The sequence below is a fragment of the Trichosurus vulpecula genome, chromosome 1 (genome assembly GCF_011100635.1).
Source record: "Trichosurus vulpecula isolate mTriVul1 chromosome 1, mTriVul1.pri, whole genome shotgun sequence".
Classification (NCBI taxonomy): domain Eukaryota; kingdom Metazoa; phylum Chordata; class Mammalia; order Diprotodontia; family Phalangeridae; genus Trichosurus; species Trichosurus vulpecula.
The window spans coordinates 85,254,787-85,278,489 of record NC_050573.1 but is presented as its reverse complement, the minus strand read 5'-3'; the positions used below and the strand labels follow the sequence as shown (position 1 = coordinate 85,278,489).

Below are 23,703 nucleotides of genomic sequence, written 5' to 3'. Positions count from 1 at the left end.
GTTGTAAGTATCATCTTCTCAAGGTGGGTTATAAACAAATTTGCTTGTTGTTTTGGGGAGGGAGGAAGGGAAAAAAATTTGGAACTCAAAATCTTTCAAAAATTGAATGTTAAGAATTGTCTTTATATGTAATTGGAAAAAATAAAATACTATTAAATTTTTTTAAAAAGAGAGAATAGCATACTGAAAAAGGAAGGGAACAGTCCCATTGTATTCTGCCTCAGTCAGACTCCTTGTAGAATATTATATTTAGTGTTTGGCATCACATTTTAGAAAGGATACCGATGATGTAGAATGTCTAAGAGGGTGACCATCTATAAGGATGGACCTTAAGAATATGGAGATCAGCCGAAGGAACTACAGATATTCAATTTAAAGAACAAAGATAATTTCAAATATTTAAAGACTATCAAGTGGAAGAGGAATTAGGTAAGACTTGTTCATCTTGGTGCCAAAAGGCAGAACTAAGAATAATGGCTGGAAGTTACAATAAGGATATATGGAAAATCTTTAATTAGCATTATCTAAATAGTTATCTAATAATTAAGAGTTAACTAAAAATGGACTACCCTGCCTTGTAAGTTAGTAGGTTATGACTCACACAAAGTCTGCCAGCAAAAGGCCAGAGGACCACTTGCTGGAAGTGTCACAAGGGGATATGTGGTCACATATAGTTAGATTAGATGGTATCTGAGGTCCCATCCAACTCAGACTCTGTGAATTCTATGAAAGAAGATGTGGCAGAGTTGCTAGATTCCATTTTCACTGTAACATGTCTTAACCGAAATTAAAATACTTCAAGTCTCATATTTTAAGAGTGCAACATGATAAAACAAATACTCACTGGCTTTTCAACAGGCACTTTGTTGTAGTATCGGATGGAGTCCTTTCCCAGGAAGTCAAATTCAACAACATGTTCCTGCCCATCCAACTCACGGTGTAACTGTATGTGTTCAACACGAAGAGAGCAGCAGCCAACAGTATCTGCTGTCTCTCCTTCTTCTTTCTCGTTACCAGCTCTCAGGGCCAGCTAGCCATGGGAAAGAAAAGGAGACTGAGATGGAATCATTCAAACATACCTTGTTACCACAGTCAACAGGTTCCAACCTTAGACACAATAGAGAAAATCCCTTTGGTCCAAAGGAATGTTATCAATGAAACGTTATCCAAATATTATCAGCAACACTTGTCAAACTTGCTCTTCCTCTATTCTAATAGTTAAATAATAACAGCTGAAACTTACACACAACTTTGTGGTTATAAAGAACCTTACCATACTACTGTCTCCTTTGACCCTCACAACCACTGAGGAAGGTGTTACAATTAGACAGAATGCAAAGACCACTAGACCTGGGAGTCAGAAGATCTGAGTTTGAATCCTACATCCGATACATGCTGGCTATGGGATCATGGGTAAGTTAACCCTTCTGATTTGCATGTTTCCGCATCTGTGAAATGAGGATGATAATACTTATACTACCTTCTTTGGGAGGTTATGGTAAGGAAAGGGCACTGTAATCCTTCAAATACTATAAAAATGGAACTGTTATTGATCCCACTTTACTGATGAGAAAACAAACTCAGAGATTATGTGAATTTCCCAAGCCTGCAATGAAAGTAAAAAGGTTAAGTGCTTAAACTCTGATAAAAGCAGTCTCCTGACAAATCCAGTAAATGTCAGAAATTGGTGTCAATAATGAAAAATAAGCATTTTTGCCTAATAGTAAATCCTACTAAAGACTTAAAAAACCCTTACCTTATCAATGAAATAAAGGGCTACAGCTCTTTGTCGTTTTTTCATTTCCCTTGATTTCCAGTCAAAACGGTACTGAAAACGGATTTTGTCTACTACCCCCTTCAGGCGTCGAGCAACTTCATATTTCTGCCAGTCCTTCTCCCCCTGGATAAAGAAAATAATAAAAATCTTCTGTATTTTCTTTCAATCTTTACCTCAGGTAATGGTTTGTGGTAGAAGGAGAAGAGGAAACCTCCAACCACATTAATTTTATATTTTTCATATTAGACCAGTGATTTTATTGGTACAGGGAATATCTAGCGAGGAAAGTTCCTCTACCAATGTAGATGGGCATTTGCACTGCTACTCAGTCTTAGAAAGTGGCCTGCTGGAGCCAGGAGGACCCAAGCTCAAATCTGGCCTCAGATACTTACTAGCTATATGACCCTAATTGTCTCCCCCCACCTCCCAAAAAAAGAGAGAGAAAGTGGGGCAGTTTTCAAAGGAAGAAAGCCAAGCTGTCAATAGCCATATGAAAAAATTCTTCAGATCACTAAAAATTTCAGCAACAAAAATGTAAGCAGCTATGAAGTTCCATCTAACTTCCATCAGATCAACAAAAATGACCCAAAAAAGGGAAGATGACAAATGCTGGAGAAGCTGTGGGAAAATGGGTACATTAATGCACTACTGGTGGAGCTGCGAACTGACCTACCAATTCCAAAAAGTAACTTGTAACTATTCCTCAAAAGTCACTAAAGTATACATACCTTTGGCCCAGTAATACTACTTCAAGGCCTTTATTCCAAAGAAATTGAAGCAAGAAAATATTTATAGCATCTCTTTTTGTAGTGGCAAAGAACTGGACAAAATGGGAATGCCCATCAACTGGGGAATGGACTAATAACTTATGGTATATGAATGTAATGTAATGCAACTATGCCATAATAATGATGAAATGGTTTCAGTGAAACCTGGGAAGAGTTGCATGAGCTGATGTAGAGTGAAGTGAGCAGAACAAGGAGAAAAATTTATACATCGCATTACTGCAAAAACAATTGAAAGCCTTAAGATCTCTGATCATGCAATGACCAACCATAACTCCAGAGGACTCATGATGAAGTATTTCCTGATAGAGAGACGATGAACTAGGACACAGAATGAGACAATATGATTTTTGGACGTGGCCAACGAGGTAATTTATTTTGCTTGACTATGCCTACTATTTGTTGTAAGTTTGGTTTTTCTTTTTTTCTTTTCAATGGTAGGGATGGGAGGGAGAGAAAACTCTTATCTGTTCATTAACAAAAAAAAATTTAATTCAAAAATTTCCATAGGTAATGGTAACAATTCATCACGCCCTAGCCTCCCCTTAAAGAAAAAAAAAGATGACAGAAATTTCATGTAAGTGTGGGAATTATGACTCTCATTGTTTTAGGCATTTCTAATCTACACTACCATACAATCTATCTTAGGTAGACACTGGAGTGGAGAAGGAAGGGTACTTGCTAAAGGGTAATAAACCATTCAAGTTAGGTAAGCACTGGATTTAAGAACAAGGGATAGAAAAAGGTAGTTCAGAAAAGGAGGGCTGAGCTCAAAGTGTTAACATGGAAACAGCTTTAAAGGTGATATTAATTTGCTATGGTCCTAACACCCAATTCTGAGGAAGATTTCTTGGGGTAATTTTAAACTGTACCACTCTAGGAGCAGTAGGATGGCTCCAATGGTGTTGGATGGGGAATTGAAATACCAACCTGTAGGGCCAATAGATTTCCAGGATGGGAACACACTGGAACTCAAAGATGAGTTCTTCAACTCTGCTGTCCTCATGTGAACACATGCCCATTCCTCATTTTTACATTCCCTGCTTTTGAAGTTTCACCATTGCTTACCACAGAATCCCTTAAGTCACACAGTACACTGACAATCTGATATACGAATAAAAGTGGTGGCATGCATGATCTACAGAACTGAAGTATTAATTCATGTCATTATGTAAGTACCATGTGTCTGAACACAGACCACCACTGCTTCTCAGATCCTCTGACGGGGAGTAGTATAACCAAAACAGTGTTGGACTTTGAGTCAAGAGACTGCAATTCAAAATCTAGTTCACCTACCTGGAAACTGTGTGACTTCAGGTAGTAACGTAACTTCCCCATGCCCCATTTTCCTCATCTATAAAATGGAGAAGATATGAATACTTGTACTACCAACTCCACAGGGCTGTTGCGGAGTTCTACTCTTTAGCTCTACTCTTTGTAGAACTAAAAATATTACATAAAGGTGATCATTGTTTTTCAAAATTTTATTATTTGTTGCCTTAAGATACCAAGTCACTTGTCCAGGGTCACACAGCATGCATATGACAGAGGTGAAAATTGAACCCAGGTCTCTCTGATTACAAGCCTAGCCCTCCAGTCACTGTGCCATGTTGCTTTAAAGATCCTATACTACAAAGAATATTTTAAAAAATGATGACAAACAGCTTCTGATGTGAGTTATAAACTCATTTTTTTGATGGGGGGAGGGGAGCAGGACAGAGGGCACAATGAGGAATTTCAACTGACTGAAGGTCAAAAAACACAAAGTAGTTGGTAATTTCAATATTACCATATTTGAATATTCAATATTCAAAATTAGCCTCCTAAAACTTCAATGGATTATCATCATCACATTACTAGATTCATAATTTTGTTGGTCCCAATTTCACTGGCTTCCCCAAAGCACATCACAAAACCCTACACTGAAAAATTCATCGCCTGGCAGTCAACTTGGAATAAGCCTGTTGGACAGTCTAGTTCTTAGATAAAGACTTGTAAGCAAAGGAAACTTGGACATAAAACACAGAAAAATGTTGACTCTGTCTCTACTCCTGCACAAAGTCTAGACTATTCCCACCTAGAACAGGAGCATCCAGAAAGGTACTTGTTGGTCAAATGAAAAGGTACAATTTCTTATTTGCTTACCTCAGGCCATATCCTTGGATTTCTAAAAAGACTGGCTTATAAAAAGGAAAGGTCTACAATTCAAAAATATCCTCAACACATTCACATACAGACCTTAAGCTTTGAGCTGGGGTTCAACATGATGTACTTAATGGAATTTTGGATATTCTCAGTCCATGATGCCAGCCAAGTGACGGTGTTGTCAAAACGTACTTCTTTCCATTTGTGACCTGGAGGTGGCTCTGGTATTTTAGAGTCCCTGGAAGGAAAAAGCCTCATCAGTCAGGTTAATTGTTTTACAAGTTCTTTTTTCTTGAAGTCATAAGAAAATGATTCATCAAATCCCAAAGTATATCACCTGTTCTTAAGTACTAACTTGTCTGTACTACACATTCCAGACTTCGTTCACATTGTGTTTGGTGTTATTCTCCAATTGTTTCCCATGTGCTGTTGACTTTGTCTCTTTTATCTCAAAAGTCTGTAGGCTCGTCACAGGTAGAGTTAGGATTTCTTATGGCTCTTTCAATGCCCAGCAATGCTACTTCTCTAAACCTGAGGGAAAGAACCTAGCATCTAGCTATGGCCAGTTCTCTCTCCCCAAAAGTCACTTAGAGCAGAGATCTAGGCTGTTATACCACGAATTACCCAGCATGTGAGGATGCTGAGATGCTTTGAAGATTTGGTTTCTAGGGAAACCATCATAAGAAGGGAAGCAGATAGAAAGTGAGCAAAAGGGGAAAATAAGGGGGAAAAAAGACTGGAATTACCAAAGATCTCATAAGGAAGAAAACTCAAGATGTTGACCACAAGCAGATAAACCAGCAGGGAAGACATTAACAGTGGAAAGAAATATGACCTAGGGTATCAAATCTAATAAACAACTTAGATACTGTAAAACAAAAAAGGATTTTAACACCAGATGGCACAGAGGACCTTATGAATTTTAAAGAGAGTATGAAACCATAACATACTGTTTGTGGGTGGAATAAAAGACAAATGAGAATTGAGAGCAGAATTTATGGCCTGTACAGGAGTAATAACTGGCAGAACTGAAAAACATGAATCCGTGGTGGCAAGTCTCAAAGAAGAAACGAACGAGAAGACAATTGATTGGGAATCCAAATACACAAAAGTGTAAGACAATCGGTAAGAAGAGAAGCAAAAAGCAATAAATAACATTAAAAGAAAACATGATCAAACCAGGAGAACATTGTCCATTGTAACAGAAATATTGTACTATGATCAACTGTAGTCTAAGCAATACAATGATCTAAGATAATTATGAAGGACTTATGATGAAAAATGCTACCCACCTCCAGAGAATTGATAAGAGTCTGAATACAGATGAAAGCATATTTTTTTTTCTCGGTTTGTGAACATGAGTATCTCAATTTATTAGAGCATATAACTCGATGAAAGTAAGGAAATAACGACGAGGAAAGGAGAGGGCCACTGAATGAAATGAAGACAGGATAAATGAATAGAACTCTTAAAGAAAACATAGAATGGCATTACTGCCTTCACTTCTATTGTGATAATGTAAAAAAAAGTCAGGTTTCATAAGTTTCAGATGTACAAAAGGCGGAATTAATACAAATTCTACTAAAACGGAAGGGATTCGACTTGCAGAAGGGATGGATGGCTTGCGTGAAGGACCGGGAGCACTGGTCTTCGTCTTGACCCTAGCAGATTGTTACCGTCCTTCGATCACGTTTGAGTTGCTCTTTCCAGGCTTTTAGCGGCATCTTTAAGTTTTCCCACTAAATCCTGTAATTGCTCCATAGTGCAATTAAAGCTAATGTCAGGGTGGGATCTAGGATCCTCTTTCTCAACATTTAAGGTCACCAAATATGATGGTCGATACAGTCTGTGAAGTTGATTGGTCTTAATCTGATATTCCAAACGCCAAGAAACATCAGTTATAAGGAGGGGGCATCTGCCAATACTTCCCAGTAGGATTTCCAGAGAATTCTTGTTTTTCTGATATTCAGTGCAAAAGAGTTCTATTCTTTCTCTGTCAAATTTGCAGTCTTCTAGACATGTGCTCAGAGTTGACTTGTCAGCTTTCTGCTTTCCTGCCTCCAGTATACAAGTTGCAAGTGCTGCATGACTGTGTTTTAATACCAAAGGATCAATATGTTTCAGGTCTGGATGATCTAGCATGGCCACATCGGCCTGGGCTTCCAGCAGGCTCCGAAAGGCTGCCCGCACAAGAAGCGCGAAGGCGGCGAGGTCGAAGCAGCTGGGATCGGCCAGCATCTGAAAGCATATTTTTTAAACTTTCTTTTTTTTGGGGGGGGGGGGGGGAGGAGTCTGTTTCCTTTTGCAACATGGCTAATATGTATAACCTATATCAAATTGCTTGCCTTCTCGAGGAGGGGGTAGAGGAGGGAGAAAGAGAATTTGAAACTCAAAATTTTAAAAACAAATGTTAAAAATTGTTTTTACATGTAATTGTAAAAAATAAAATTGCACACACACACACACACACACGTGTGTGTGTGTGTGTGTGTGTGTGTGTGTATGTATATATGAATATATATGTGAAAACATGCTTTCCATTTAAGCAAAATATTTTGATCTTAAGACAGGATTCTTTGAGAGAATTTAAGGAATATAGTTCTCCCCAGAAGATCACGAGCCAAAAAATCTGATTACTATAATGCAAGAAAAAATGCAAGAGAACTGCCCAGAACTCCTGAACACAGAAAACAAGTTGTTAATTGGGAAAATCAATAAATCATCTCCAGAAAAAAACTCAAGGCTGCAAAGTGCAAGACAGAGAGTGGTTAAATTTAACAACAGCATTGAGATACAACAAATTTTTCAAGGGACCAAAAGAAAGACCTTCAAATACAAACGAAAGGAAATTCAAATAATACAAGACTATTTTGTATCCACAAGAAAACACAGGAGGAAATGAAATAACGTGTTCTGAAGAACAATGGAGCTCAATATGCAGCCCAATATGACCTACCCTGCAACTCAAAGTTTAACCATAAACGAAAAAACATGCTTTAATAACAAAGAGGGGTTTGAAACATACTTGATAGAGCACTGGGCCTGAAGTCAGGAAGACCTGAATTCAAATCCAGACTCAGACACTTATTAATTGTGTAATCCTGGGTAAATTGCTTAATTTCTGTTTGCCTCAGTTTTCTCAACTATAAAATATGAATGATAATAGCACCTACCTCCCAGGATTGTTGTGAGGATCAAATGAGATAACAACTGTAAAGCACTTAATATATAATAGAATAATACACAAAGGGAAAGAAATTATCTCTGGAAAAGGGTGTAGAATATGAAATTTAAAAAACTTATTGATTAGGAAACTAGTGAAAAAACTACTTAAAGGGAAAGAGAGGAAAGTCTACTTACCAAAAAGTGAAAAAAAAGAGGGGAAGAATTAAATTACCAGATAAAAGCTGGAAAGAAAAAGGAACTAATAAGCAAAACTCCAAAGGGAGAAGGGGAACAAATTGTGCAAGAAGAGGGGGAGGAAAGGGAGAGAAAATCGGGAGCGATGGAAAAGGAGCCAGTGAGGACACCTTAAAAAAGATTAAGGTAAAGTAACTAGAAAAAAACCCTGAAAAACAAAAAATAATACCGTGTTTACATTTGAAAAGGGGGAAAAATTGTAGCTTGGGAAAAAAAGCAATATTAGAAACAAATGGAAAAAAAATATAAACCTAGCTACCATAACATTAAATGGGAATAGATTACACAACGCAATACAATGAAAAAGAGTGACATAGGGGATAAGAAAACAAACACATTTAAAAAATAAAGTTATACACAGAATAAAACAGAGCTGGAAAATTTTCTTAGTATCCATCAAGAGTTAAATTTTAAAAAGCAAGAATTGCAATCATGTTATCCAAAAAACAAAAACAAACATTCAAAGAAATTATTTGAGCCTTAGGTTCTTCACCTGTAAAATGAGGAGGTTAGAGTGGCTTATTTCTAAAAAGTCTCTTCTAATTTTAAGTCTGTGGTCTAATGAAACAAATTTGCTTTCTTTTATTGACCAACAGAAATATGTTGAGGAATTGGTATGTGTAACATATATAAAATTTTAAGATGACTATAATCATTAAGCATAGTACAATGATAAAATGATTATCAAATAACTAATTGTTAATATTGGGGAGACACCGGATTTATCCCTTTCTGAAACTTTATTCTCTACTAGACCAAGCCAGCATCTGAAAGACATTGCAGATAATGATACGGGATGAACTTTCTCCTCAATCTTGTTCAGACACCACCCAGTTCTACTCAGGTTTGGGGGATATATTCTCTGATTAGATTGCCCTAGACTGAGGGTGGTTTGAAAGTGAATGACATAATCAAAATCAAGTCCCCCAGTCATTCACTAGAATAGGCCCACCTCTTGTTATACTATTCATTTTCTCTCATTACTTGCTAATCAATCAGATGCAACTGCAACCCTCAGGAACACCCACTCTTCCAAGGGCATATAAATGGGGCAAGTGGATTCCATGAAGGGTTTTTGCCATTCAGGAGTGTCACTCAACCCTTTGATTAATTATATGCTAGCATGAAGAATAAATGATTAATTACCCAGAAATTATGTCTCTTGAACTTTTGATAACAGATATAAGGAATAAAATCTTTATGCTCTTTATTCATTTTAGTTTTCTGAATGTAACTTAGACCCTAGAAAATGCTGAATAAGTTTTTAAAAAATAATCTTTATGTTTTAAGTTAGAAACACAAATCTTAGGCAAGATCAACTCAATTTCTACCACTTAAATTTTACCATGTGCTCTTAACCTAAGAGAGCATCCCTTTGAGACTCCTCCTCCCACCCTCCATCCCTAACTCAAAACACGAATTTATGCTAATTTTAATGGGAAGGTTTTATTAAACCAAAAGCATACCTGCTACAGTTTATGATTACATCTTCTGGCATTATTCTTTTCTTCAACATCCCCATTTTTGGATGGTCCCCACGACCACGAAACAACCCTGGTGGCTCAGTCTTGAAATTGCCAATTTTCTCTCTGTGGCCATCTAATATACAGTAGCCAAACTCTTCCTGAAGTCTTTCTGCTTCTTCTTTTAGCTTCTGAGTTAGTAAAATATCATATGGCATTAGCAGTGAACAGAATAGGATAAGTTTAAGTTTCTTAGATTAGATTCACCCCTTAATTAACCCAAAGTGAAGTCTACACTTCTTAGAGTGATGTACAATTACTGAAGGATATAAGATAGAATCTACCACTATGTTACCTCCAGTCATGTTAGGCTGTCAATGACAACTGAATTTTTCAAACTAAATTTAATTAAGCTAAAAAAGGAAAAAAAAGTCATTCTAGTTTTTTTTTAAAAGTTCTGAGTTAAACTTCAACTATCAAATACAATTATTGTTAAAAAACTGCTTTGCCCATCTCTATTCAAAGCTACTTTTGTTTCTTGTAAGGATTATCATTTCTTAAGGACTTTAATGAATTTCAAACGAAAAATAAATGAAGTTACAGTAGATTTTTCCCAAAGATTTGGGGAAATATTTACATAAAACAATGAAAAATGAAAACCATATTTCACAGTGGACCAAATTATGTTTTATTAATTTATCACATGCTTCAGAGGAGAAATGTTACTAACCACATTCCTCCCCTTAAAGGTGGACCTAGTTTTATGTAGTTATATGTGTTTCTCAAAGTCTGTAAATGAAGTATTTTAAACATCCTAGGGGAGTTTACTATTTAAAAGAATCTTATCCTTTTATAAAATGACTGTCAATAAAGTAAATAATCACTCCCTAATTTTATCTTTAATGTAAAGAACTTCATGCAATTAAGTCTGCTTAAAATATATCTGAATGAAATTTGACCAGGAGAGATTTCAAGGACACAGAGTATTTATGTCTCTGCTAACCAACCTCTTATTGATGGCCTTGCTGAGCCCATGAATAAGATGAATTCCTCTAGGATTAATATCAATAAATGAACAACTCTAAAATTTTAGAATGCATCCTGACCTGTTTCTCCTCTTTGGGCAAAGCTTTTCGGGCTTCATTTTTGTCAACAAAGTACTTGTGGATCTCTGTGAAGTCACACTTGTCCAGGTGCTTGATTATCTTTTTCTCTTCCACTGTCATTTCCTGTGCCAAAAGCCAGAAACCAATATAAAGCCTTCCTTACTCATCAACTTCAAGCTCCATGATTTTATCATAAGGGTGCCCTAACAACGAAGGCAGAGACTTTAGCAGACAGTCTTCATAAAACCCATTATCTTGTGTTCAACCTCTGGGTGAAGAGGTCCTCCCAGCAAGCTTAGCAAGCCTGGTACTCAAAAAGAAACAAAGTCCATCACTAGGTAATTACCTGAGGTTTTTCCAGTTTGTTAGAACCTGCTAGAAGCCTGCACCCCAATGGTATGGAGTAAATCCACAACACAATGAATCATCAGAATAGACCATCTCTTATCTATAACTAAAAGGACAAAAATGGACCCAATGAGCAGGACACAAACTTGCTATTTAGGGAGATGAAGAAATTTCCTTCCCTAAAAATGAATGGGTCAGATAGGTATTCCTGAGAGAGAGAGACTAGAAACAAAGGGTGTACTAGATGACATCAACGACTAATAATTCATTATAACTATTGTTATTAATGACTCAGTACCTAAAAATACTAATATAATTTAAACTTTATCATAAAGAAATGAAGTAAAAAAACCAAGGCTGCTCTTTTCAGCACTCTAGGACCCTTTCGGCCAGTACTTTAAATATATGCCATAAGTAGGAAGGCACCATGTATTTAATGCCTACTGAAAAATTAAAAGCTTCTACATTATGATCAAAGGAAAAACAGCTGTCAGGTGTTTATGCCAATACATCCATGACATGTGATTTCATAGGTGTGTCAGCATAGGTTATATTCATTTATAACTTAAGTCTTTGGATGAGAAAGGTAAGTAACTTGCCCAAAGTCAGTAAGAGACAGAAATGGGATTTGAACCCAAGCCTTCCTCAGTTCCAACTTTAGCATTCTACCCACTATACAATGCTGACTCTTAACAGCTCATTGCTAAAAAATAAATAAATAAAAAGTTTACACTAATTAGATTGTCTTGCAAATGACAGCTGTCAATAATAATGATGACAGCTAGCATTTATATAGCAGTTTAAAGTTTGTAAAATGCTTTACATACATTATTTCATCTCCTCTTCACAATAACCCTGTAGGATATCTACAATAGAGGCCTACACTTCCTCTTCTCTTTCTTCTTAACTCTCTATAATCTTGGTATTCTGATCCCAAGATCAGTCATCTATCTACTACACCAGACTGCCTATATAAAATATTCATACCTACCTCAATTATAATAGTAAAAATCTGAAAATGGCCTATATAGCCAACTGTTGAAGACTGGTTGAACAAGCTGTGGAATATTTTCAACTCAATTCAAGAAATGATTATTAAGTACCTGCTACATGCAAGGCACTGTACAAAGGGATACAAAAGGTTCTTGCTCTCAAGAAGCTTACAACACAATGTATGTATATATGGGGGAGACAACATGCTAAATATATATATATATATATAATTTATCTATATGGGGGAGACAACATACTATATATATTCCTGGCATTTCTCCTGGAGTTACCAGGCAGCAAGCACCATATCGACTGTTCCTCGGCCCTTTCTGAAGCCACACTAGCTCTCAAGTATACGACCATCGTCCAGGTGAAGGATCAGCCTATTAAGAGGGACTCTGGCAAGAATCTGCCAGCAATGACTAAGAGAGAGACCCCCGCTGCATGACCATCATAGGACAATCTATTTCCTTTACCTTAATAGAGATGGACAATGGAGGCATACTTGAACTGCTGGGGGATAACCTCCTCTTGCCATATAACCTGGAAAATTTCAGCTTTTATATGAGCGATGGACCCCCTACCTTGGAAATCTTGGCTGGAATAGAACCAGCACCAGGTGCTTTGCCACATGAAAGGAGCCTAATGACATTCAAAATCTCTTCCTTAGTTGGAGCTTCAGCTAGGGAGGGATTGACTTCAACCTGAGGTAAACAGTCAAAGGCTTCAGCATTCATTGGTGATGGTCTGTTGAGAACACTATGGAAGTGTTCAGCCTATCTCTCCAGGATCATGTCCTTATCACTAATCAATGTGGCTCTGTCAGCACTGAGTACCTGAGATGTACCAAAGGTCTTTGGCCCATAAATAGCCTTCAGGACATCATAAAAACTCTTTGGATTATTACTATCAGCATAAAACTGAATTTCATCTGCCTTCTGACTGAGCCAAGAATCCTGCATCTCTCTAAGCTTTACTTGTACTTTACTTTTGATGGAATTAAAAGCTACCTTCTTAGAGATGGATGAGCTATCCTGCTGGTAAACCCTGTGGAGTTCTCGTTTTTCATTTAGCAGCTTCTGAATTTCCCCATCATTTTCATCAAACCAGTATTGCCGCTTGTGAGTGTTCTGACCCAGATGAGCAAATGCAGTGCTATACACCAAACCTCTGAAAGCTGCCCATTCCTCTTCTGCTCCACTGTTGCCAACTGTGTGTTGGCTCAATTTTCCCTCTAAGTTAGCAACAAACTGTTCTCACTCAGAGAAGAGCTCTAATTTGTTGACATTAATTCTTTGAGCAGTCATTTTGCCTTGGGGGCACTGCTTTTGTTGAAAACAAATATTTAGCTTGGAAAGGATAAGTCTATGATCAGTCCAGAACTCTGCACCACACATTGCCTTCATCACTCTTACAATATACAATACACACACATACATACACACGTACATACACACAGAGCAAGCTATATAAGGATAAATAGGAAATAATTAACAGAAAGAAGGCATTGGAATTAAGAGGGCTTGGGGAAAGTTTCCTAGAGTAGGTGGAATTTTAGGTGAGACTTAAAGGAAGCCAGTGAGGTCAGCTGTCACAGTAGAGAAGGAGAGCATTCTAGGGATAGGGGACAGTCAAAGAGAAGGCCCAGAGTGGAGTGTCTTGTTTGGGGAACAGCAAAGAGGCCAGGGTCACTGAATTGAGGAGTATATGTTGGGGAGCAAGATGTAAGAAGACTAGAAAGGTAGGAGGGGGCTATGTATGAAGGGCTTTTAATGCCAAATAGAAGATTTTGTATTTGATCCCAAAAGCAACAGGAAACCACTGGAGTTCATTTAATATAGAGGTGACATGATCAGGTTTGCATTTCAGAAAAATCACTTTAGTGGCTAAATGGAGAATGGATTAGAATGGGAAGAGATCTGAAGCAGGCAGACAAACCAACAGGCTACTGCAATAGTCTGGAAGTGAGGTGATGATGGTGGGCAGGATCAGAGAAGAAAAGGGGACATATTCGGGAGATGTCATAAAAATAAAACCAATGGGCCTTGACAACAATTTGGATATAGAAGGTGGGTGTGTTTGTGTGAGAGATAGTGAAGAGTCCAGGATAACTTCTTGGTTGTAAGCGTGAGGGACTGAGAAGATGGTGATGCCCTCTATAGTAGTACAGTAGTAGTGTTTAGCGGGGGAAGATAATGAACTCTCTTTTGGACATGAGTTTAAGATGTCTACTGAACATCCAGTTACAGATGTCGGAAAGGCAGTTGAAGATGCAAGAAGACAAGGTCAGCAGAGCAAGTGGGGCAGGAAAGGTAGATTTGAGAATCATAAGCATAAAGATGGTAATTAAACTCACAGAAGCTGATGAGATCACCAAGTGAAGAAGTATAGTGAGAGAAGAGAAGAGGGGCCAGGACAGAACCCCGAGGTTCTGGAGCATGATCTAGAGGAGGATCCAGCAAAGGAGATAGAGAAGGAGCAGTTAGATAAGTGGGAGCAAAACAATAATTTTATGACTATTAAATGACTACGAGTTCCTGAAGCCTCACCATGCTGCCCAAGGATGATAAGAAGAAGAAAGATGCTGGCAAGTCAACCAAGAAGGACAAAGATCCCATGAATAAATCTGGGGGCAAAGCTAAGAAGAAAAGTGGTCCAAGGGAAAAGTTTGAGACAAGCTCAACAATCTGGTTCTGTTTGACAAAGCAACATATCACAAACTCTGCAAAGAGGTCCCCAACTATAAACTTACCACTCCCACAGTAGTCTCAGAGAGACTGAAGATCTCTCTAGCCTGAGCAGCTCTCCAGGAACTGCTTAGTAAAGGTCTGATTAAGCTAGTTTCCAAACACAGAGCACAAGTGATATATACCAGGAACACAAAGAGTGGAGATGCTCCAGCTGCTGAAGATGCATGAAATGGTTCAACATTTTTGTGCACATTTTCAAAAATAAACTTATTGGACTAAGAAAAAAATGACTGCTTATATTTTAATACTTTTAATTCAGTGTCCTTATAGTGAAAATAAATCATTATCACAGGCATAAAAAGCTATTTTTATAGGTCTCAAGAAGCTAAAAGGAAATTTCATTTCAGATGACCATTTTTAGGAAATAAAGCAAAGTGGAAAGATATTCAAAATAACGCAGAGTAAAGAAACTGGAGTGAGAAGAGTAAAAACATGAAAACAATAAAATAGATAAATACCGCTGAAGGACAAAATCTGGAAAGGAACACAGGAGATGAGTCTTGTCATTAATCTACTGAAGGCACTGCAAACTTGTAAACAGCTCTGATCATGATTCTTATCTGTCTTTAACCATGCTAGGCCCCATATCCCCATGTAAAATGATGGAATTGAACCAAAAAGGCTCTGAGCACCCTTCAAGCTCTGCATCTCATGACTTAGGTTGGGTACAGACATACTGGAATTTCCATTTCTATGTTAACTTTTCATGAAGTTGTTTATAGTGAAAATTTATTAAAAGGAAAAAAGACAATTCAGTACAAGATTTAAAAAAATAGCAACATCAATCACACACACGCATCCAAGACAAAGTACCTTCCGCCAGTCGCTGAAGAAGTTATTTTGAAAAACCTCCTTTGTTGTATATTCATGGTCCAACATTTTCCCATAAAAGGTAGCAATCTCTTCAGCTGCTAAACTCAGCTTCATAGCTTTTCCTGTGGAAATTGAAAGACCAGATTCACCCGGAGTGCTTGCTGTTTATTCTATGGTCCTACAGTTTCCAATGTCGAGGATACTAACATTGCTCCTTATCATTGCGTTCATTTTACCTCAGCGCCAAGAGGTTTTTTTTTTGTATCTAAGTCGGGGGGGAGGAGTGAGGGGAGAGAACCTACGAAAATTTATGAAGACTTTTTTTATTCTCCAAAAGTGTCTAGTTTTACACATATCACATGCTCAATAAATATTTGCTAAATTTAACTGACAAAACCACAAACCCTGATTTGAGAATATCTGAACTTTCAAAATTTACCTGGTTTCATTAGGTATATTAACAAAGCTAGATTAAAGGCTTCAGAACCGGAAAAATACAGACAGATAAGGTCAACCAAAAGATCTCAAAAAACGCCCCCATAAAACAAAACAGCCATGAGATAAAAGCAATAATACTTCCAAAATAACCAGATCTTCAGGATTAAGTTTAGAAATACAATGGATATTCCAAGTATCTAGAAATAACATGGCTTAATATGAACTGCTGCGGGCAGGGATCCCAAACCACTCAACATTTTGGTACCTCAGTTTCTCCCTCTTGGAAACAGGTATCCTACTTTCGCTCAACTGAAGCTGTAGGCTTCTTGAACACAGAAACCACGTCTTATTAATTTTTTTTTATCCATCTCTGTTGCTCATCAGTATAAGCCCCTGTATATAAAAAGCACTCAAAACTCTGTTGAGTCAACATTATTGTTGAGCTGAAGTATCAATCAAAAAGTATTTACTATCTGTGCTAAAAGAGGGAATGGCAGAAAGAACAATAATTACCTAACATAATTCAAAACTCAATTAGCAGTAAAGATAAAAAGCAAAAAAAAAAACCTCACTCAGTATCAGTAGAGACAATAAGAGGTTGCAGGACTAACAGAAAGAAAAGAATAAAGACATTATGCACTACACAGAAGAAGCTTCACTTAGATGCTCCTGCTGCTACAAAGAGACAAATGCAAACTGACGCTGTAGGAACTTTCACTGTCTATTTAGGGATGCCAGAAAGCGGAAAGGATGCTGACATGCAGGAATTAGATGGAGGAATGAATCAGTCAGTATTTGGTAGTACTGAATGTTGACGTGAGTTGGCAGAATGTGTAAAAGGAGGATAACCTACAAAGCCTGAGAGATGGTGGCAGTACCTAGAGATTTTGTTCTTGGATTTCCTCACCTTGTATCATCACTGTGGTAGCTGTGGATGACCACAGGTATTTGTCAGCTAGGGTTGTGCTGTATGTAGCTACTAAACTCCTCCACTATGTGAAGCATTTAATGGTGAAGCTGTAAAATGACATCAGGCCTGGGTGATATTTATGTGAATGGCATCAGCTGAATTGGCTCCTTAAAGCAGGATGCTGTTTGTCAATGGAAAGACTGGGCAAACCTAACAAGCACACATTTTGACCTTTGCCCTCTTCCAGGCCTTGATACCTTTCTGACTTATACCTACTGTCTATAGCCTAGGGATCGCAGTTAGTCAAGAGGAACTTGGGTTCCCACAAATAAAACCAAATCCAGATATTCTATTTTTGTAAAATCAAGACAAGTATTGGGGTTATTTACAGAGCAATTATAAAATAGGTAGGAGGGAGACTAGTAAGCACTAAGACTATTACTATTATGATTATCTTATTACTATTATATTAAATTGCTGGCATTCAAATAAAATGATAAAGATTTTGTTTATATAGATCATTATCTAGACAAGCATTTTCTGCGATGGCCAAGGAAACACAAAGACTAGACTTGGGAGTCAGAAAGCCCAGGTTTCAGCCTAGTCTCTGGCCCCTAACTAGATAGCTATGTGACTTTGGGAAAGTGACTTTACTTCTGTATCTAGATTTTTCATCTGTAAAGAGAGGATAATGCTAGTTATACTGTGTCACTCCTGTTGTGGTCTAATGGCTGATACATATAAAGTATTTCATAACAGTGCTACATAAATATTAGCTATTATTTTGGAAGACAGGAGGCATGCTGGAGAAGAAAGAACACTGGGCTTGGAAGTCAGAAGAACTGAGTGAGCTCAACTGTTCTACCCAACAGAATCATAAAGAATAGTGTTTGAAACACCAGATAAATGTTATTACAGTTTATTATCTTACCATCATAAAAGAAGCGAACTTCATCTGGAAGTGGTTCATATAAGGGTGCAAAGTATGGCCCCTTATGTTCCAACTGTTTCCATTTCACACCATCTTCACTTTTTTCCTCTTGCCACCTACAAGACAAGTCACACAAATAAATTTATTTCTTCATGGATACATTTCTTTGTAGTCAAAATTGTATAGAACTGGGAGCCAGCTTATCTCAGATTTCATCCTGGCTCACCCCCAGGTTTTGAGAGCTAAGTTCATACCTTTCTCTGGCCTCAGTTTCATTATCTGTTAAATTAGGAAGTTGAACTATATGATCTCAAGCCTAGGGTTCTAAAGATAAGAGACGGAGAGACTAGAAACAACTTATATGTCCACTGTTAAAAATGACAAATATGCAGAATGGAAAAAAAAGGGATACATAACAATGCAAAGTGGAACTAAAAGCGTATCACATACCGTGAATGCTATTTAAATCTAAAAGCATTTAGAAATATCAAGGAACCAGCATTTAAAAAGCACCTACTTTGGACCATGCATAGTATGTTGCCACGTGGATACGAATACATGAGACAGCCCTTGTTCTCAGGAGCTTATATTCTACTGGAGATAAGCAACGGCAACACAGATGAATACAATCTTGGAAGGGAACGAGGGGTTTCAAGAAGGGGAGTGATGGAAGAAAAGCATTCAACACTGGAGTGACAGTCCATGCAAAAGCACAGTGACTTGGAGATAGAATGCTGTGTTCTGGGAATATCAAGCTGGCCAGTTTGGATGAAGGTGGGAGTGAGAAGGAGTAATGTGTAATTTGGCTGGGAAAGCTAGGCTGACACCAGGCTGTGAAGAGCTTCCAGTACCACAAGAGTTTTTATTTAATCTCAGAGTCAAAAGGAAGCTAGGGAAGCTGCCCGAGAAGCTTGATCAGTCCTGTGGGTTGGGAATAACCATTTGGCAATCGTTTGGAGAGGCAGAGTTTAGTGATCAAGAGACTTCAGTAGTCATCTGAATGATGAGAGGGAAAGAGGGCTAGGCTGATTCTGGTATGAGTGAGGAGGAGGAGAACACTGCGAGAGTAAAAATCCATGAAATAATGCTGGTGATTAGGTATTTATTTTGAAATCACCACATTCAAAAACAATTACATTTTTTACAAAGCATTTTTCCACTCAGCCGCAACATCCCACTCCACCAGACCTCCAGGTATTATGTCCCACCCCTTCCCTCTACCTTCAAAGAACAACAGTCCTATGGATTCTATCATAGCTTCTGGAAAAGGTGTGTCACAACCAGACCTCCAGATATTATGTCCCACCCCTTCCCTCTACCTCTAAAGAACAGTCCTATCGATTCTACCATAGCTTCTGGAAAAGGTGTGTCACATCCAGACCTCCAGATATTATGTCCCACCCCTTCCCTCTACCTCTAAAGAACAACAGTCCTATCGATTCTACCATAGCTTCTGGAAAAGGTGCCCTATTATTCCACTCATGCACTCCTGGAGATATCCCAGACCAAAATACCCCTCTCTAGCCACCATTACCCTATATGAGTTGCTCATTTGCTTCCGTCATATCCAACTCTTCGCGACCCTATTTGGGGTTTTCTTGGCAGAGATACTGCAGTGGTTTGCCATTTCCTTCATTTTACAGATGAAGAAACTGAGAAACCAAGGCAAACAGGGTTAAATGACTTGGCCAAGGTCACACAACTAGTGTCCAAGACTGAATTTTAACACAGGTCTTCCTGAGTTATCCACTGTGCCACCTAGCTGCCCTCAATATAAGCAGTTTCCCAATTAACATGCAAGCTTCTTGAGGGCAGAAATTGCCTCTGACTTGTACTTGTATCTCCACAGTAGGCTTAATACATACTTTTTCATTCACTCACTCACTCATTTTCAAAGGGCAGAAAAATTGGGAAGAGGTTACCATGTTGTACACTAAGGCTGTACAATATATGGCCCTTGGGCCATTTGTAGTCCGCCACAGGATTTCATGGCCCCATGAAAAATACAGAGGATGTAAAAGAAAGCGAAGATGTAAGGAGTGCTTTGTCCGTGCCTGCTTAACCTGCTTTCCACCGGTCACTATTGTGACCATCATGCAACTTGGCCGGTAGGTTGCTACTGTGTACTCTCTCCTGTTTGTCATGTGCCCTGTGGCAATCAACCATCATCAGTCTGTCTCTAGTCTGAGAGGAGAGATTTCATGATAAATAAAAACATTAAATAATAAATATAATTAATATTTATTAAAATTTCTCCCTTTAAAATATGGTTTATTTGCAATTTAATCGTTAATTATACCTCTATTTGGAAAGTGAGCCACTAAAAATCTATCTGCAACCCAAAGAAGTTTAGTTTATTTTAATTTTGGCCCTTACTTACTGTAAAGTTGTGCAGGTCTGCTTCTATACTAAGTAAAGGCTGTTAAAATCCAGGGATTGCTCAATTTTTTAACTCCGAATCACTCTGGCTCTCATTGATTGGTCAACAGGTCCCAGGCCAAGCCCTACTTAATCATTGTTTGGGCCCTGGTTGGCTCAGAACGAATGTAAATAGTAATTGTTTCTGTTTTAGTGGGAACCCTAAGGGTCTTCCGCTCCCCAACAGAATTTTTTTTTTTGACTAGGTAAAGAGGTTGTTTTCTGCCTAATTTCTTTTTAAGCCTTAATCACTGAATGGGCATTGCCTCAGTCAAACTGAGCCCTGTTAAAGACCTTAGCTTGAAAAGGCCAAGGTCTCCACTGCATCCTGGGTCATCTCCAGTGGTCCTGACCTATATCTGGCCATTGGACCTAGATGGTTCCAGAGGAGAAAAGTAAGGCTGGTGGACTTTGCACAGTCCTCCCTCACTTAAATCCAATTCACTTGCACGTTGTGGCATTGCCACCCCCCCATCCCCCCATGTCATGGTCCTCTTCAAGAATGAAGGACAAACAACTACTACCAGTACTATATCACCACCACCACCACCACCACCACCACCACTACTACTACATTTATCAAATGCCCCCTATCACATAAGAACCTAATATTAGCCAAAAAGTACTGCTTTCACTATTATCTTTAGGCACTTAAAGAATACCTATTATGGAATCTATGATTCTTCTGAAATTCTCATTTTGATCTAAAAGGCCTAAAACCAATTTACAAATATTTCATAATTAATATTTATGTTATTATAATACTTAAGAGGTATAAGAGCACTTTTCAGCTAGGTGGCACAGTGAATAGAGCACTGGGCCTGGAGTCAAGAAGACCTGAGTTCAAATCCAGCTTTAGCTGTGTGTGTGTGTGTGTGTGTGTGTGTGTGTGTGTTTACAGCAAGCTGCCTCAAAAAGAGGAAGGCGGTATTTTCTCCTGTTCCAAAGTGAAAAAAATGATCAGAAGAAAATCACTCAACACTTACCTGGATCCTGCAGATCCCTCCCTTCTCTGTGCTGCCCCCAGCCAGAGGCTCTGCCTTCTCCAGGCATTCAGGAGATAACTAGATTTAGTGTCATAGCACACACTAGGGGCTACTCTTTTAAGCCACAGTATATTCCCAATATGCGTCCGCATCCCAGAGCGTCACAGCAGAAACCATGCTTGTTTAACGGGAGGTCAAAGGGATAAACTAAAATACCTGTACTTGCCAGTGTGTTGACCTTTCACCCGGAAAGGATATGAATTCACATGGCATCCATGGTGCTTCTAGAATGCAGCATTCTGGGAAATGTAGTCCTAAGCCTGATACCATAGTATAGCTACACAGCAATACCACAGTACCTCCTGGCTCTAACACTCTACTCTCCCCTTTCTGTGTATTAGAGTCTTAGATTTAAAGCTAACAGAGCCCCTAAAGGCCATCTCCAACTCCCTTAATAATAGATGAAGAGGCTGAGATCCACATTGGGCGAGTGACTCGTCTGAGGACACACAGGTAGGAAGTGACAACTCGGGATTTGAACCCTGGTCCTCTGATTCCAAAATCAGTGCTCTTTCTATTTTACCACACCATCTCTACTAATCTTATGCTCCATCTCATTCTTAAAGAATGTATTAAGCACTGCTGGGAAAGGAGTCTGATGCCTCCTCATGGCAGGCAGCATTGGTATAATGGAATCACCACTGAACTTGGAATCCTTATAACCTGGCTCTTCCAGTTACGTCTATGATAGCAATCAAGTCTTTCCCCTTCTCTGGCCTCTATTTCTTTGCCTGTAAAATGTGGAAGTTGCCTAGGTGTGCCATTCCATGGTTCCTTTTAGCTCCAAAGGTCTTTGATAGAAAGTACTTTTTTCCTACTTGAAATTACTTTGGCTACACCTAGGTTTCTTTATCCACACAGAAAAAATCAACTAAGCGTGAGGTTGAAAGAGAAAACGATAAGGGCTACGGCCACTTTCAAAGGTATCCCAGCTGTTTATTTGGTACCAACTGTTTGAAGATTTGATGTTTCCCTCTTTATGTTTACTTCTTAGAAAACTCTCAATAGAGTTTAGGTACATGATGCTAAATTTAAAGCACAAATCTATGTCAACTGAAAAACTGTGCAACTAAAAGGCATCTTAGATTACACAGTTCCCCTTGTTTTATAAAAAGTTTCAATCCTGCCTCAGTTACTAATTGTGCAATCATGGGTAAATCACTTAAATTGAGTCTTTTTCCTTACCTTTAAAATGGGAATAAACATACTTGCACACTACCACATGGCTACGATGAGGGAAACATTTTATAAACTTTAAAGTAATTAGCATTACATAAAATCCTTGTAGGACTGGATCACCTGGCTAACAAAATAGACTTTAAAGTCACTCACTGTTCTAATTTATTCAACGATCAAGAGCCACATTTAAGATTTCTATCCAGAAGTTACTCATTCAGTTCATACTTGGTTTATCCTGACACCTAGTGGCTATAGAGCACTAGCACACTGTTAAGAAGACTACAGAAATCATGTTTCCCCCAGGCCTTTCTTGACTATTTTTGGCACTAGTCATTACTTTTGAAAGTCGAACACCAGAGCTAACTTTTTAAATGCAGGTGATGCATCTGATTCTGTAACTACTGCTTAGTTTGAGAGACTTTAGCCATCAAATCATAGAACTTCCAAGTTTGAAAGGACCTTTGAGATCTATATATACCTAGACTTGCTGTTCAGTCACCTGCACTTGGTTCACTCTTCACAGCCCCATCTGGAGTTTTCATGGCAAAGATACTGGAGTGGTTTGCCATTTCCTTCTTCAGCTCATTTTACAGATGAGGAAACTGAAGCAAACAGAGTTAAGTGACTTGTCCATGGTCACATAACTAGTGTCTGAGGCCAGATCTCAACTCAGGAAGAAGAGTCTGACTCCAGGTCCACCACTCAATCCACTGCGCCACCAAGCTGCCCCAACTATACCTGCACATATATGTCTATACTGACACAGACCTCGCATCACAATCCATCCACCTCTGCTGCCATGTGCATTCTCTCTACATACCCCCATCCTACCTCTTGCCCTGGGAATAGTAATCAAATAAATACCACCAGTGGTTTTAGAAAGAGCAGTGACAATCCACTGCCCTATGGCTCTACTCACAATTCCCCATACAAATTCCCTAACTAGCTACTAAATGAATGTTAGCTTTCTGAGGACAAAGACTATCTTACTTTATTTTGTGTCCTCTGGACCTGGTTAAAGAGTAGGTGCTTAATGTTTTCTCATTCAATCATTCATTATTAAGTCAAATGCTCTTATTTACAGAAGAGGAGGCTACTCACCCAGATCATCATTCCTTCCACCCTTAATTCTTCTCAGGCCATCCCTGGCTACACTCTCCCCTTCCCTATCTTACATCACT

The 23,703-nt window shown here is 38.4% G+C and overlaps 2 protein-coding genes across 3 annotated transcripts in view; both read right to left on the bottom strand.

The window, feature by feature from the left end:
• The window catches only part of TOP1MT (DNA topoisomerase I mitochondrial), a 45,732-nt gene extending 24,185 nt beyond the window's left edge, over positions 1-21,547 (bottom strand). The window contains exons 1-8 of one of the 2 annotated variants that reach the window (XM_036739145.1): positions 21,284-21,547; positions 17,880-17,995; positions 15,601-15,722; positions 10,697-10,819; positions 9,594-9,781; positions 4,801-4,945; positions 1,757-1,900; positions 845-1,030 (exon numbers count right to left, since the gene is read on the bottom strand). In XM_036739145.1, the coding sequence (XP_036595040.1) occupies positions 845-1,030; positions 1,757-1,900; positions 4,801-4,945; positions 9,594-9,781; positions 10,697-10,819; positions 15,601-15,722; positions 17,880-17,995; positions 21,284-21,435 (1,176 nt within the window). In that variant the 5' untranslated portion in view covers positions 21,436-21,547. The remainder of the gene's footprint in view (positions 1-844; positions 1,031-1,756; positions 1,901-4,800; positions 4,946-9,593; positions 9,782-10,696; positions 10,820-15,600; positions 15,723-17,879; positions 17,996-21,283) is intronic. The other variant, XM_036739154.1, reaches the window with a different exon arrangement.
• LOC118854036 (COMM domain-containing protein 3-like) lies at positions 6,394-6,945 on the bottom strand. The gene has a single exon (XM_036764345.1). The coding sequence runs from the start codon at positions 6,943-6,945 to the stop codon at positions 6,394-6,396; it is 552 nt and encodes a 183-aa protein (XP_036620240.1).
• Positions 21,548-23,703: the final 2,156 nt, after the last annotated feature.

Coding starts and splice junctions, on each gene's coding strand:
- LOC118854036 (XM_036764345.1), bottom strand. CDS start 6,945: ATGCTGGCCGATCCCAGCTGCTTCGACCTCGCCGCCTTCGCGCTTCTT.